Raw genomic sequence first — 17,151 nt, forward strand, 5'->3', positions numbered from 1 at the left:
AAAAAATATAATAAATAAAATGACGTTTTTAACTTACGAGGTTTAAAAAAATGTATCCATAACACGAGGTCGTGTTTTAAAAAGTCAAACGACGATGTCCAATGTATTCGTGTGACAAGAATAAAAAAAAAAAAGTCAATGGAAATAATGTTGGATAATATTGTTTTGGACTTGAAGAACACAATTCACTTTTGATAATTGGATTTCAAACGCGGCATCGGCGCCATCTCGTTTGTTAGCAGATTGACGATTTGGGCTGTGACCCACACTGAACTCAGATCAAACACAAAATTACAAGACCCCAGACCTTCTCCTCGCTTTAATCACGATTCCTTTTCGGCCCTAACCTCTGAATTTATTCTCACTCGTTTCAGATGGATCGAGAAAATTTAAGGACGATCCAAGAACTTCAACTTGATCAAGATTGTTCGTAAGGTAAGTGACTTGATTCTTTGAATTTCTTAATGGTACGTAGAAATTATACCGAAAAAATGAGTTCAGTTTGTTTGCTATGATGTTTTTATAGAGATTGCGCAAACCTTTCATGAAAAGTAGTGATTCAAAATGTTCAATTTCTCTGAGAACAGACTGAAATCTCCATTTAATCGAGAAGGATGTTGATATGGTTGATATTTGGTTTAAAATTGTAAGGATCTTGATTGTTGTTGTCCATTTTGTCTGGAAAAATGGCGCTGCGCCCGCTACCTGTTTGTGAAAATGCCCGAGTGAAGTTATGAACATTTGATGTATGTTTGCTTTAGTTTTAGACTGTTTTTTACATAATCATTAACTTAATTGCATCACTAAGTTCAGTTTTAAAAAGCAGGTAAATGATGATATCTCTCAAGGACTTGGTGCCAGCAGCCCAGAACAATGTGAACACACAATTCATAGTATTAGATAAAGGCATGACAACAATGGAAGGACAAAACAAGACATGCCAATCACTCGTGGCGGACGAAACAGCAGCGGTTCATTTCCAGCTATGGGGAGAAGAGTGCGACGTCGTCGAGCCGAGCGACATCCTACGCTTGACGAATGGGATATTTTCCTACAGCCGAAACAATAATCTGGTACTGAGGGCAGGGAAGAGAGGGAAGGTAGAGAAGGTGGGAGAGTTTAACATGGTGTTTGTAGAGACACCGAATATGAGCGAGATCCATTGGGTTCCCGACACGACTAACTCGAAAAAGTACGTGAAGGAATCTGTTCTATCACCATATTCTCGCATCTTTCCGCCAATCCGTTGATTTGAGTGAATGTGTTATTCAAGTAATGCAAGAAAAGGTCAAGAAAATAGTAGATTTTGAAGATGCAATGGACACTATGCTACACAAACATTATGGTCATTGTTGCATCTAACTTAGTTTTGCCTCTTTTACTTTTGCTTTGGAAAGCATTTGAGGAAGAGAACATATAGAACAACATGATCTAAGTAAGCTTTCATTGGTATGAAGTTGAATCTTGTACTCCATGGTCTTTGTAACGGCCCGAAACTACCGCTAGCAGATATTGTCCTCTTTGGGTTTTCCCTTTCAAGCTTTTCCTCAAAATTTTTAAAATGCATTTAGCAGGGAGAGGTTTCCACCCCTTATGAAGAATGTTTCGTTTCCTTTTCCAACCGATGTGAGTTTTTACAGTTTTGGTCATGTTTCTTAAAGGAAAGCACAAATGCACATACGTGACTTTATATAGCCAGCTATTTAAATAAGTCTTAAAGTACATTAAAGAAAAAATACCATAAAACATCAAAACTCTAAATTATGATTCGTACAAAATTTGTAACTAAAAATAAATGAAACTTCATTCTTCTTTAACATGACATGAATTGCAACAATTTGTGATCATTTGAATAACATTTTTTTCATGTCTTTTTCAAAGTTTATATTGCATGATTGATGTCATGATTCATATCACCTTGGATTCGATCCTCTGAAAGTTGGTACTTCATTCATATCACCTTGGATTTAATCCTCTGAAGGTTGGTACTTTTCGAACCCTTTCCTAGGCTTTATAGAGTTGTTGCCTCCAAATTATGTTTAGTGAGCTAATGATGAATACATGTTCTAAAGCTTACGTGTGTTGTAGCTCGAGTGCTCATGCTTGCACACCCACATGAGTGTCCTTATTCGAAGCGTTTCCTAGGCTTTCTAGAGTTTGTTGCCTCCAAATTATGTATAGTGAGCTAATAATGAATACATGTTCTGAAGCTTACGTGTGTTGTAGCTCGAGTGCTCATGCTTGCACACCCACATGAGTGTCCTTATTCAAAGCTTTCCTAGGCTTTATAGAGTTGTTGCCTCCAAAATATGTTTAGTGAGCTAACGATGAATACATGTTCTAAAGCTTACGTATGTTGTAGCTCGAGTGTTCATGCTTACACACCCACATCTCAACTATTGTCACAAAACAACTGATCGACCCTACTACATGTAGTTGTTAAAGTAACACAAAATATTAAATCCTAAATGAGTGGTTAGTGATAGTACCACAACCGTACATAATCATTCTATCCCACATTTGATGTATCACTAAATGATATATTATTTTATTCCTCGAGTACGTACAAAATTCTTAAATATTTCTTTTATGACAAGAAACAAATGAAAGTGGCAGTACTAAAGATCATCAAATCATAGCACAACTCGGATAAACTATGTCGTGATAGGAGTTCCCCAAATTCAATATAAAACAGCACATTTTATACCGCGAGGTGTAAAGGACGAGAAATGCCTTGCTTATGTATCATTGGGAAGTGCATTAACATAAATACGGTGGTAAGAAGAGGTAATAAAAAAGTGGGTAAACTATAAAAACGAGTCAAGGTAGATTGTCCCACTAGCACTTCCGCGTAATAACTCTACCAAAGGCGACCTTATTACTGGAATAGCTTCCGGTACACCTGTTACAATTTTGACTGCCCAATAACCAATTTGGTCCCGAGGTAAGGGACTGGATTTACACGCCAGAAAATCATGGAGGCAATTGGTTTTTGCCAAATATGCACCAAGAACACATTTAGATGCATGCAGATGCAATGCCTCAAGTCACTGTATCAAATGTAATTCAGGTACAAGAAAACAATGGCATTCTAAGGTGCTTAGACATCCACAAGCTCCTCTGTTGCCATGTATTTTTCGAGTTTTATTCGAGTGATCGATATGAATAGAATCATTACAAATTAAAATTCAGGGCAGAAAGCAGGGAACACCAAGAGCAGCATAACGGTGGATGACTTCGAAAAGAGTTGGGACATAAGTTACAATACCTTTTTAACGCCTCCCAGACGCCACCGATTCGGTAGAAAACAGGTTCTTTACACGCGAAAGAATCGAATCATGAGCAGGGTCATATGGATGATCCTTGGATGGAATCTCCAATATTGCAGGAATTGGCTTGTTATAGCTATCTACCAGAAACCTAATCATGTTTGCAACCTAAAACTCAAAAGAAAAAATGGTATCACAGTTTGATGACACAGAGAAAACAGAACCCATAAACAATATCTCTAATGGCAGGAGAGGCATAGCAAGGTGTAATCAGAAAACAACTTACATATTGACTGATCATCACTATTGCAATATCCTCCCTTGTAGTGAACTCTTTGAAAGCATCTTCGATTTGTTTGACGGTCGTCTCTGAGACATTACAAGTCGAACTTTTGAGGCATAAAAAGGGGACAGAATTATGAGTCCAAAAGCATATTTGAATGAATGAAAACAGGTGTAATCACACAAAGTGGCTCTGTAAACCTATGGAGTAAGACGAACAGATTCCTAAGAAGCATAGTTAAAAATGATTTGGTTCAATCATAGCATCATCAGTCACTACTATTGAGCTATAATCCATGAAAACATTTTAAATACACTTCATTAGCGAGATTAATATTCAAAACAGCTATCCCAACAACAAAAATTAAGAAAACTGGTCGAGAATTGGTCTGATTCTATCTCTGTTCGTTTCGTTTGAAGAAAGGAAGGATCCCAAAGAATCGATCTTTCTTTTAGTTGTTGAATCTCTCTTTGATTGATCAATGTGTGATATTCCGAATCCTCATTACTAATGGAATCGAAATGATCTCTGGATTAATCACAAGATCCTATCCGTTGCTTGAACGAAACTAGATCTTGTGGAATCATATTGAATATTTGACAAGACAGTCCGTACCTTGCTAAAAAACCGATCCTTGTTTACCAACCACTAACCAAATCCAATTCTCTCTCGATATGTTCCCCTTAGTTTAAGAGGGGAAGGGAAGGGAGGGGTGATCTGGTTCGATTGGAAAATCACTCGAGCCCGGTGCATCCTTTCTAAAAATAAGCAAGGATGACATCTATTTCTCACTGAATTTTTGTCCTTAAAAAGAGAAAACTGGTCGAGAACAGCACCCACATGATCCCTTAAGCATTGGTTCATCCAACCCTTGTATAATTCAAAATGCTAGAATTAATTGCTCAAAGTATTTTGCTTGCTGTGATGCTTTCTAATTAACGCGGTAGAACAACATTGTGGTCACCAAAAGATTAAAAAAAATCCAAAGAGTATGAAATTCTCTCCATTCTCTCCCCTCTACTGACCCAACCCCCAAAGCAACACTCATCCTACCTATACCTGAATGATCGACACTCTTATCCCTCCGACCACCGCCCACGACCACCTTTATCCAACTATCACCTCTTGACTTCACGATGACCTCCAAGACAGAAAATGCAATATAGAACGAAAGAACTTCACTACGGACTTCGACAAGGAGCAAAAAGGAAGGAAAAACAAGATTACAGACAAGAAGAGTACAGTGTTTCCCTCGAACGAATATTTGATTCAATGGCTGGCTAACAACATAGACGACCACACCTTCACTCCCTTGTCCCTTAAATGTTTCAGAAGAGCTGACTGTGAGAATGGGTTCCAATGGGTGCAGCAAATACAAACAAGAGAGAGAGTTTATTGAGAGTTCTAAGGTCTTGAATACGGGGAAAAACTCGAACTTCATAGTCCCTCAAGGTGAGAGTGGAGAAGGATGGAAAAGGTTTGTCAGACTGATAAACTGTTTCTTTTCAGAATGCTATGGCAAAACAAAAAAGTATCACAAGACATTTGCGGAGGCCTTGAAGAAGAATCTTATTGAATCAACTACAGACTTCAATGAGCCACAACCCAACAAAGACGAACAGAAAAGACTCAACTACCACAAATAGAAAAGGCCAGAGAACTTGCCACAAATTCCAATCAACTAAGAAGTCCGAAACATTAATTGGAACAAAACTGTGGTTATTACGAGAAGATGTAATGCTTTAACGATGAATGGGAGAGGCTCCAAGAAGCTCTCCAAACGTTCCTACCAATCCACTTCATAATAGAGCCATTTACTACGATCAGGCCCTTCTCAAATGCTCTGGCTCGGATTTTGCAAGACTTCTCAACATGAACAGAGGATGAACTAATACAGGCCCTTATACGAATAAATTTGAAATCTGGGACCCTTTTCTACTAGGAAAGTGAATGTGGTTCCATGTTACAGTGGTTGGTTGGAATTTGGAACATTTATTGCAAGTGGATACTTACAATAAGTTAGGTGAAGTGTGTGGAGACTTCATTAAATACTCGAACAAATGCTTGTGCTTGGTTTATATTATACAAGTGGTAATTGAAGTTGAAGCCAGTTACTTGGGGATTTATTCCTAGGAAGTGGTATGTCTTATTTCCTTCGGATACACCACTAAGAGACTGGAAAGAAATGGCAGCGAACAGGCAGAGAAAAGCTTTTCTAGGGCTAAATGCCCAACAAAAGAGCCCTAAAAGAAAACTCCATGCTTTTCGGAACTAGAGGGGCCAAAGAAAATACTAGTTAGTATCCTTTGCAGAAAAGTCCACAGGGTCAACCGAGCCCATTCGTTCCACTATGGAAGACGAGAGGAGAAGAAGATTGGATGGTGCAAACCGCGGTCAACCTCAAGTGCGTCAAGTTGGGAGGAAGATTATTATCAACCTGAAATCCTAGACGATAATCAAAGGGAGGAAAATTGGGCTATAAACAGCACTGAGCTACTTAGGCTAACAGAATATGAAAAAAGCAACAGAGATTCTCATAGAGGATTTGTATATCACTACCCTGGCTGAAGATTCTCCAGCCACCAAAATCAAAGAAACTCAATTCAGAGGCAAGAAAAAGTATAATAAGAACAAAAAGACAAGGGCCTAATTCTCCAATTTATCAAGCAGAAGAAGACAATGAAGAGAAAGTGAACCAGATTATTTTGTCGACAACTCTAGTGAAAGAAACATTGATAATAAGAGCAGAAAGTCGAGAGCTCTCACTCCAAATTATCAAATAAAAGAAGTAGACCATCATCCAACCTCCAAAGAGCTAATCTAAAGGAGGTAGCCAGCTAGTCAACTGGAAAAAAGTAACAGCCCCTGGCGGCCTTGGAGTGAGAGATTTGAGAAGAAGAAATTCAGCATTTTTAGCCAAATGGCTTTGGAGATTTACTCAGCCTGATAACGCTCTTTAGAAGAAGGTGATTAAAAGTAAATTTGGCCATTCTTGGAGCAATTGTTACGAAGTAAGAGGAAGAAGGCAATCTATAGCCCGTGGAGAAACATTTGCAAACAGCAGATGGTTCTTTGAAAGTAACACCACCTTCAAGATTGGGAGTAGAGGAAAAGTTAAATTTTGGGAGGACAAATGGGCTACTCCAAGGCCCTTTTGTGAAGAATTTGCATGAAGATAGAGTGTGCTGGATTCCAACAGCTTCAGGAACTTTCTCGAGCAACTCAGCATCTAGACTTCTTTCATGGAAATACTGTTTACCTAAATCATAATCTTGCTAAAGGAACTTGGAGAGTCAACAGGCCCGAGAAAGTCGAGTTTTTTATATGGTCCCTAGCACATGGTAGCTTAAATACTTCGGATAAAATTCAAAGCTCCTCTCTCCAAACGTTTGAACCCTTTATTACAAGAGAAGAATCCATCAACCATCTTCTCTACACGGTGATTTCACTGGCAAGGGTTGGATGTTTCTTATCAACCATTTTAATTTGGCATGGTCCTTCTAAAATAGTGGAAGATGGCTTATATGAATGGCTTCCAGCTCGTGGATTTTAGAAAAGGCAGGAGTTTTGTGAACCAATGCAAGCATTACATTAAAATTCTTACAGAAATAATCGAGTTTATATACTGATAATCTTTAACAGGTAATCCCTTAAACTACACACGGTACCAAGCATTAATGAATAAGAATGCTAAAACAATTCTACAAGAAGTTAAGAAGGCCAAACAATCTCCATACTTCGTAACAAAGTCATCATCCCTGCCTTACATATTGATTGCTTATATTTCCAATAAAATAACAATAATAACATATATTTGTTGCATATTAAACCATACTTTGCAGTATATAAGATAAAAACCGGAAAATAAACAAATAATACAAGATATTCATTTTTTTCTGTGAAAAAAGTTTAACTCAATAACATGTAAATAAATGAATTTTATCTACCCTTTATAATGACCAAATAACTACATAAAGTGATTGGACGTTTTGCCAATGCTAACATAACATACAAATCTTAGCACCCCAGCAGACACTGTGCGCCATTTTGGACATGCAGATGAAGAAGCTATTTCATAATAGCATTTTTTTAAGACACTGGGCACCACAATTTTTTATATACCATGATGTAACGGCCTAAGTCCCCTAGTAGCAGATAGTGTCCTCTTTGGGCTTTCCCTTTTGGGCTTCCCCTCAAGGCTTTAAAACGTGTCTGCTAGGGGAAGGTTTCCACACCCTTATAAATGGTGTTTTGTTCTCCTCCCCAACTAATGTGGGACATCACAATCCACCCCCTTCGGAGTACAGCGTCCTTGATGGCACTCGTTCCTTTCTCCAATCGATGTGGGACCCCCACCAAATCCACCCTCTTTTGGGGCCCAGCATCCTACTGGACACCGTCTCGTGTCTACCCCCCTTCGGGGGACAGCCTCCCCGCTGGCACATCGCTCGGTGTCTGGCTCTAATACCATTTGTAACGGCCCAAGTCCACCGCTAGCAGATATTGTCCTCTTTGGGCTTCCTCTCAAGGCTTTAACGCGTCAGCTAGGGGAAGGTTTCCACACCCTTATAAATGGTGTTTTGTTAGGGTGTTTTGTTCACCTCCCCAACCAATGTGGGAGATCACAATCCAACCCCCTTCGGGCCCAACGTCCTTACTGGCACTCATTCCTTTCTCTAATTGATGTGGGACCCCCGCCAAATCCACCCCCTTTGGGGCCCAACGTCCTTACTGGACACCGCCTCGTGTCTACCCCCTTCGGGGAACAACCTCCTTGCTGGCCCATCGTCCGATGTTTGGCTCTGATACCACTTGTAACGGCCCAAATCCACCGCTAGCAGATATTGTCCTCTTTGGGCTTTCCCTTTTGGACTTCCCCTCAAGACTTTAAAACGCAACTGCTAGGGGAAGGTTTTCACACCCTTATAAAGGGTTTTTTGTTCTCCTCCTCAACCAACGTGGGACATCACACATAATAACAAAATTCTATTATCAGAAACGGAGACATTTGAGTTAAGAATAAAAAATAACCATTTTTGGTAAATTTGATTTTACCCAAGGATTTATTAGTAGCCATTTAATATTCTTATAGGTGAAATATGGAAAAAAATATATATATTACTTAGCTGTTTAGGGGACTCCATCTCTTATACAGGGAAATTTTGCAACGATAAAGCATAAAACTGGAGGGGGCAAACAATTTTCATCATGGGTTCAAATAATTCCTCTCTTGTGTGAAAATTAAGTTCCAAATTTTGGAAAGCTGATACAGAATATCATATAAACCACAGGAAAGTTTTTTAATGAAAAACTAAACTTCAAAATAGACTATCTAAATAACAAGGATTTCAGCAATTGGACGTTTCACAGGATTTAGACACGCAGTTGTAGCGTGAGCCTAATGAAATAGGACGCCGGAGTTACACGTGAAAAAGAAAATCAGAGTTACAAGCAATTTGGATCAGAGGGATACTTACTTGAGTCGACTATAAGGTAATTAGTTTTTCTTCGTAGGTCAACATTACCAACTCCAGCAAGAAGAAATCCAACCACCGTATCCTATTATGAAGAAAATTTAGTTTAAACATACAACCAACACCCTGCATAGTTCATGATGAACAACGCAACAGAATGAACTGAAGCCAATCATAATCATTATCCAGATGCTTAATTATGCCTCGCCAATTGCAATTAACTGAAGTTAACTCTTGAAGACTAACTACTTATGCAAACGTGATTAACAAGCAGATTTTCTTCGACAAAATACATGTAAAACGTATTAAGACATGAGTTGTAACAGCTCAAGCCCACCGCTAGCAGATATTGCTCTCTTTGGCTTTCCCTTTCGGGCTTCCCCTCAAGATTTTTAAAACGTGTCTGCTAGGGAGAGGTTTTCACACCCTTATAAAGGTTGTTTCGTTCTCCTCCCCAACCGATGTGGGATCTCACAATCAACCCCCATTTGGGACCAGCATCTTTGCTGGCACATCGCCTCGTGTCCACCCCCATTCGGGGCTCAACCTACTCGCTAGCACTTCGCCAGGTGTTTGGCTCTGATATCATTTGTAACAGTCTAAGCCCACCGCTAGCAGATATTGTCCTCTTTGGACTTTTCCTTTCGAACTTCCCCTCAAGGTTTTTAAAACGCATCTGATAGAGAGAGGTTTCCACACTCTTATAAAGGTTGTTTCGTTCTCCTCCCCAACCGATGTGGGATCTCTCAATCCACCCCCCTTCGGGGCCTAGCGTCCTCGCTGGCACTCGTTCCCTTCTCCAATCGATGTGGGACCCCCCAGTCCACCCCCATTTGTGGCCAGCGTCCTTGCTGGCACACCGCCTCGTGTCCACCCCCATTCGGGCTCAACCTCCTCACTGACACATCACCCCGTGTCTGGCTCTGATACCATTTGTAACAGTCAAAGCCCACCGCTAGCAGATATTGTCCTCTTTGGACTTTTCCTTTCGAAGTTCCCTTCAAGGTTTTTAAAACACGTCTGATAGGGAGAGGTTTCCACACTCTTATAAAGGTTGTTTCGTTCTCCTCCCCAACCGATGTGGGATCTCTCAATCCACCCCCCTTCGGGGCCTAGCGTCCTCTCTGGCACTCGTTCCCTTCTCCAATCGATGTGGGACCCCCCAGTCCACCCCCATTTGGGGCCAGCGTCCTTGCTAGCACACCGCCTCGTGTCCACCCCCATTCGGGGCTCAACCTCCTCACCGGCACATCGCCTAGTGTCTGGCTCTAATACCATTTGTAACAGCCCAAACCCACCGCTAGCATATATTATCCTCTTTAGGCTTTCCCTTTCGGACTTCCCCTCACGGATTTTAAAACGCATCTACTAGGGAAAGATTTCCACACCCTTATAAAGGTTGTTTTGTTCTCCTCTCCAACCGATATGGGATCTCACTAGGTTTACAAGGTAATTCAATCAATATGACAAAACAATAAGATCATATAAGTGGATCATTTATCTGTAAAAAGAAAACCAAACACCAAAATCACATAACAATGAGATCAAATACGAACGTAATAAGAACTCCTATTGAACCTCCATTCAATTTAATAGTTTAAGGTACCCAGAAAAGCTGTTGCAACACGGATATATACTGAGCGTACCTCATCAGCAATCATAGAAATAAGCGCCGAGTTCTTGGTAGGAATTTGAGCTTTACCAGCCATTTACGAGATGTAGCTACGAAAAAAATTATAAACAATTATACTACTAATCCCAATAATCAAAACACGTAAAATATTTGAATAACAAACGAACAGTTTGAACTGAAAATCCCAATCAAATTAAGCGGGATCAGGGGCGGGGAAAGTTATCCCAAATGGAATCAAATCTCCAATTCATATCGAGATAGGCCAAAGCAAAGAACTGAAATCCGTGAGATCGGAAATCTACAGCTCAGAAATTGAACAATGGGGGTTTAGGGCAATAATTGAGAGCAATCTTAGCACTGAAACTCAAAGATTGTTGATGAAAATCAGGAGTAACAGAGGGAGTGAAGCTAGGATCCAAGATCGGGCGAAAAAGGGAGATGAGGAAGAGGAATCGAGATAGAACAAGTACCTTGAAGCTGGAGTTGTTGTCGGAGGACTTTTGTTCGTCGGAATCGGAGCTTTCTACTCGATTGTCTGCAAATCCAATTTCGGATCTTAGAAATTCCACGCACTTCTTTTCTATCTCTTTTTTTTTTTTTTTTTTTTCTTCAAATAATAATTTATATATTATTTATTTTGCATTATTTATTAAATTACATATAGATTAACAATTATTACAAAAAAAAAAAAAAAAAAAAATGTTACACATGTATTATAAAATATAATATATAACGGCCCTGATCCACCGCTAGCAGATATTGTCCTTTTTGGGCTTTCCCTTTCGAGCTTCCCCTCAAGGCTTTAAAGGTGTTTCATTCTTCTCCCCAACCAATGTGGGACATCACAATCCACCTCCATCGGGCCCAGCGTCTTCACTGGCACTCTTTCCTTCCTCCAATTGATGTGGGATCGCCCCCAAATTCACCCCTATTTGGGGCCCAGCGTCCTTACTGGCACACCGCCTCGTGTCTACCCCCTTTTGGGGAACAGCGAGAAGGCTGGCACATCGTCCGGTGTGTGGCTCTGATACCATTTGTAACGACCCAGATCCACCGCTAGAAGATATTGTCCTATTTGAGCATATATATATATATTCATGAATTATAAAATATAATATATGATGTCGAGACTATATATATATATATATAGTTTTTTTTTTCGCTCTAATATTTAAATTCAACATTTTAGTCCTTTAATTTTACACCCATGAATTATAAAATATAATATATGATGTCGGGATTATATATATATAGGTTTTTTTTTTCGGCTCTAATATTTAATTTCAATCCTTAATTTTACTCCCATGAATTATAAAATATATATGATGTCGGGACTAGATATATATATATATATAGGTTTTTTTTTTTTCGCTCTAATATTTAAATTCAACATTTTAGTCCCTTAATTTTAATATAATATATGATGTCGGAATATATATATATATATATATATATATATATATATATATATATATATATATATAGATAGGTTTTTTTTATTTCACTCTGATATTTAAATTCAATCCTTAGTTTTACACCAATGAATTATAAAATATAATATATGATGTCGGGACTAGATCTATATATATATAGGTTTTTTTTTTCGCTCTAATATTTAAATTCAACATTTTAGTCCCTTAATTTACACTCATGAATTATAAAATATAATATATGATGTCGGAATATATATATAGGTTTTTTTTATTTCACTCTAATATTTAAATTCAATCCTTAAATTTACCCCATGAATTATAAAATATAATATATGATGTCGGAATATATATATATAGGTTTTTTTTATTTCACTCTGATATTTAAATTCAATCCTTAGTTTTACACCGATGAATTATAAAATATAATATATGATGTCGGGACTAGATATATATATATATATAGGTTTTTTTTTTTCGCTCTAATATTTAAATTCAACATTTTAGTCCCTTAATTTACACTCATGAATTATAAAATATAATATATGATGTCGGAATATATATATAGGTTTTTTTTATTTCACTCTAATATTTAAATTCAATCCTTAAATTTACCCCATGAATTATAAAATATAATATATGATGTCGGAATATATATATATAGGTTTTTTTTATTTCACTCTGATATTTAAATTCAATCCTTAGTTTTACACCGATGAATTATAAAATATAATATATGATGTCGGGACTAGATATATATATATATATAGGTTTTTTTTTTTCGCTCTAATATTTAAATTCAACATTTTAGTCCCTTAATTTACACTCATGAATTATAAAATATAATATATGATGTCGGAATATATATATAGGTTTTTTTTATTTCACTCTAATATTTAAATTCAATCCTTAATTTTACCCCATGAATTATAAAATATAATATATGTCAGAATATATATATATAGGTTTTTTTTATTTCACTCTAATATTTAAATTCAATTCTTAATTTTACCTTATCAATTATAAATATGATGTCGGAATATATATATATATATATAGGTTTTTTTTATTTCACTGTAATATTTAAATTCAATCCTTCATTTTACCCCATGAATTATAAAATATAATATATGTGTCGGAATATATATATATAGGTTTTTTTTATTTCACTCTAATATTTAAATTCAATCCTTAATTTTACCCCATGAATTATAAAATATAATATATGATGTCGGGACTAGATATATATATATATATAGGGTTTTTTTTCGCTCTAATATTTAAATTCAACATTTTAGTCCCTTAATTTTACATAAATTATAAAATATAATATATGATGTCCGAACTATATATATATATATAGAGAGGTTTTTTTTTTTTCGCTCTAATATTTAAATTCAACATTTTAGTCTCTTAATTTTACATCCATGAATTATAAAATATAATATATGATGTCGAGACTATATATATGTATGTATGTACACATTATAGGTATTCTTTTCCGCTCTAATATTTAAATTCGACATTTTAGTCCCTTAATTTTACACCCATGAATTATGAAATATAATATATGATGTCGGGACTATATATATGTAGGTATTTTTTTCCACTATAATATTTAAATTCAACATTTAGCCCCTTAATTTTGGGTAATTTCATTTTTGTCCTCTCCGTCGACATTTGTTGTCCTAACATTAATTTTCTAGTGCCGGTGAAAGCTACCCGTAGATCTTTTTTTTTTCCTATTCAAATAGAGGGGGTTTTAAGTCTTTTAGAAGAGCCGTATGAGGCAGCTCACATACAAAAACCCTGTCTCCACCATCGAGACTCAGGTTAACACTTATTTAATAGTTCGTAAATACAAATTATATTTAATAATTATTTGATTTTTTATGTTTATTTTAAAAAATTAAATTCATGTACATTTTTATTTGTTTATCTAAATCAAAATTTAAAAAATAAAAAAATAAAAAATTTATTTTTTCTTTTTGAATTTAGTTAAAAATTTAAATATTTTATTTTAAAAGGTAAAAATTATTGTAAAAAAATAAATACAATTTTAAGAAATCAAATATTTATCAAACGAGTCCTAAATTATATATATATATACATATACATATATATATATATAATATATATGGTGTATATATATAATGTAACGACCCGGGAAAGAAAGAAAAAAAAAATATATATATATATATAATAAATAAATAAAGGAAAATGAGAAAACAAAAAAAAAAAAAAAACAAAAAAAACTCGGTTGCCGGAAAACCCGCGAGTTTTCCGGCGACCGCCGAGTTTCGCGGAACCCACGCAAAACGACGGTCACAGCACGCCCACCCTCAGCCCACGACACCCAGCATCTTCAGAAGACCTGCAAAGGGAGAAAAGAGAGAAAATTTTGAGAGAGAGAGAGAGATTTCGGACAAACGTCGGCGAGTGTCCAGTTTCTCCGACGAGCCCTCAAACCACCCTCAAACCGACACCAAACGACCTGTTACCACCATAAGAGGGATCCCTAACGAAAGCACAATGACTCAGGGTGCGTTTTGTGTTATTTCGTAAGCGTCGTCGTCGGTAACCGAGGTCGAAAAATTAGGTTTCTTAATCGATTCTTAGATCTGTGGCTTTTAGGAGCTTTTAGGCCGCAAAACTCCCAGAAAGGAAAGAAGGACGACGAACAAAGAGGAAAAGGGAAGGAAGAGGACCAAAATCGGCAACGGAAACTCCGCGGGAAGGAGAGAGAAAGCTCGCCGGAAAATCGGGTAAGGAAGACGAGATCCACGGATCCAGGTCAACCCGAACCCAGAACCCGGGAGAGCCAGCCCGTTCCTCCCTTGGCCTCTGCCTTCGGCCCAGCCCAACTACAGCGGCCCAAACCTCAAACCGGCCCAGAAGTTACGGTTCAGTTGAACCAACCCAGACTAGACCCACGATCCAATTGAGCCGGCCTGCAAACCAAACACTTGCGGCCCAGCCCAGTAAGCCGAGGCCCAACGATTAGCCTTGGCCCAGTAGCCTTCCACAGCCCGCGACCCGAACCGGACTGCGACCCACGCTTCGACCCGACGCTACCGCCCAACGTGGCTTTCTCTGCTGCTGCCACGTGTCACACAGCGGCGCGGCAGTCCCTCGGCTCGGCTCAGCGCAAACGGCTCGGGCTCCCTCCGGTGACGCTCCGGCGGCTCCAGCGGCTGTTTCGCTCGGCTCACCTGTTTTCAGCCCGGTTTCCACTGTTTCAACCCTCCCGGACCTGTTTTCGGCCCCGATAAAGGAAACAAACCCCGGCGTTGTAGGAAGCAGCTCTCACGGAACGGGAGCTTACGTTTAACTATTTAGGGAGTACTTCGGCCAAGGCCAACCAAGTAAGTGGCCTTACTATAGGATAGGCTGAATAATTGTATGAGTTATGATGATGTGTGGATTATGATGCTTGATGATATGTGCGGTATATACATATTTTGTTGAGTGACGCTTGATATGTTTGACGCACGTGTGGCATTATGATGAGCATGATGATTGCATGATTTTTACCTTAATATGATGATGTTTTCCATATTGAGCATGCTAGATGATGATGAGTGCCATATTGCATCATGTCGTTAGATCGACGTAGGACACAACCCTAAGAGCATGAAAATGATATTAATATAAATATCCGCGAGTATGAGTTACCTAGAGTAACAAAGAGATGAGACTAGAGGGTTGTGTCAGACGAGACATTACGATGGATTTAGAGGGACCTCATGCATTCTGTATGTTCATAAGCATAGGGCTACTTCCCCTAGAGATGATGAGTGCGGACGCGCACCTTATGATGAGCGCGAATGCGCACAGGTGCGAAAGCACACAGATGAGGGTGTTCATGAGGCGCATGACACTATGGGGTTCCGCTGACCTCCGCACGTCGCTACAGATTAGCTTGACCAGAGGGTCCAGGGGGTGTGCGAGCGCCCTGGGGACTCACACTCGCACGTGTGAGTCGTGTGTAGGGAAGTACTACACATCCAATTTGTCCGAGACTGGAGGCCACCCCTAAGATGATTAGAGATAGGTCCCTATTCATGATTGCATGTGTTTGCATTAGCATGGCCCCTATAGTGGGGCCACTTACTGAGTATTCTTTGAAATACTCAGGCCGTGTGCCACATCATTTTTTTTCAGGTAAAGGCAAGGCGCACTTGTACGGAGGACGGCGGCATCGCGAGCAGAGACTATCAAGTTTATGCAAAACTGTGCCTCACACTATTGAGGACATATTCTATTTATATTGGCAAAAGATTAACTAATAGATCCGATTTCATAGGAAACTAACGAAGTAAGCCTATTCTTATGGCATGACTAACTTCAAGCTATTCTAATGGATTGACCAATTCTAACAGTCCCCTTCAATCCCAACAAGTCTTGTACATGTTGAGATTGTTACAATGTGTAGTAAAAGGAGTTTTAGACAGTGGTTTTGTCAGGATATCAGCTACTTGATCACTTGATGAAATGAACCGAACTTCCATTGCTTTACGTGCTACTTGTTCTCGAACAAAATGAAAATCAACTTCAATATGTTTCGTTCTAGCATGAAATACTGGATTTGAAGTTAAATATGTAGCTCCGAGGTTGTCACACCAGAGGCGAGGAGCCTTTGATTGATACACGCCCAGTTCCTTCAGTAATGACTTGATCCAAATCATTTCTGCAGTAAGATTCGCAATGGCCTTGTATTCTGCTTCGGTGCTTGATCTTGACACTGTAGCCTGTTTTCTGGAACTCCATGAGATTAGATTTGCTCCAAGAAATACAGCAAAGCCGCTAGTTGAACGTCGATCATCGGGACAACCAGCCCAATCAGCATCAGAAAACCCCGACAACATCATGGTTGATTTCTGAATTTTCACTCCTAATGCTAGTGTGCCTTTAACATAACGAAGAATTCTTTTCACAGCACCCCAATGAGCATCAGTAGGTGTATGAAGATATTGACACACTTTATTGACAGCAAATGCCAAATCAGGCCTAGTCATTGTCAAATATTGTAGTGCTCCCACTGTACTTCTGTATTTGAATT

General features: G+C 38.4%; 2 protein-coding genes across 3 annotated transcripts; one reads left to right on the forward strand and one right to left on the reverse strand.

Moving 5' to 3' along the window:
* The first annotated feature begins 161 nt into the window (after positions 1 to 161).
* LOC111779968 (Nucleic acid-binding, OB-fold-like protein) lies at positions 162 to 1,474 on the forward strand. Of its 2 annotated transcripts, none has more exons than XM_087119365.1 (2): positions 162 to 435; positions 827 to 1,474. In XM_087119365.1, exon 2 carries the CDS (start codon positions 831 to 833, stop codon positions 1,248 to 1,250), a length of 420 nt encoding a protein of 139 aa, XP_086975491.1. In that variant the 5' UTR covers positions 162 to 435; positions 827 to 830; the 3' UTR covers positions 1,251 to 1,474. The 2 variants fall into 2 exon arrangements, with proteins under 2 accessions (XP_086975491.1, XP_086975492.1); XM_087119366.1 differs by lacking the exon at positions 162 to 435 and adding an exon at positions 482 to 746.
* Positions 1,475 to 3,017: 1,543 nt separating this feature from the next.
* LOC111786924 (V-type proton ATPase subunit F) lies at positions 3,018 to 11,269 on the reverse strand. The gene is made up of 5 exons (XM_087119670.1): positions 11,130 to 11,269; positions 10,673 to 10,748; positions 9,030 to 9,111; positions 3,556 to 3,638; positions 3,018 to 3,437 (listed from the first exon to the last, which is right to left on the reverse strand). Exons 2-5 carry the CDS (start codon positions 10,733 to 10,735, stop codon positions 3,273 to 3,275), a joined length of 393 nt encoding a protein of 130 aa, XP_086975796.1. The 5' UTR covers positions 10,736 to 10,748; positions 11,130 to 11,269; the 3' UTR covers positions 3,018 to 3,272.
* Between the last annotated feature and the right edge of the window lie 5,882 nt (positions 11,270 to 17,151).

This window comes from Cucurbita pepo, chromosome 18, assembly GCF_057944985.1.
Source record: "Cucurbita pepo subsp. pepo isolate OVF chromosome 18, ASM5794498v1, whole genome shotgun sequence".
Taxonomy (NCBI): Eukaryota; Viridiplantae; Streptophyta; class Magnoliopsida; order Cucurbitales; family Cucurbitaceae; genus Cucurbita; species Cucurbita pepo.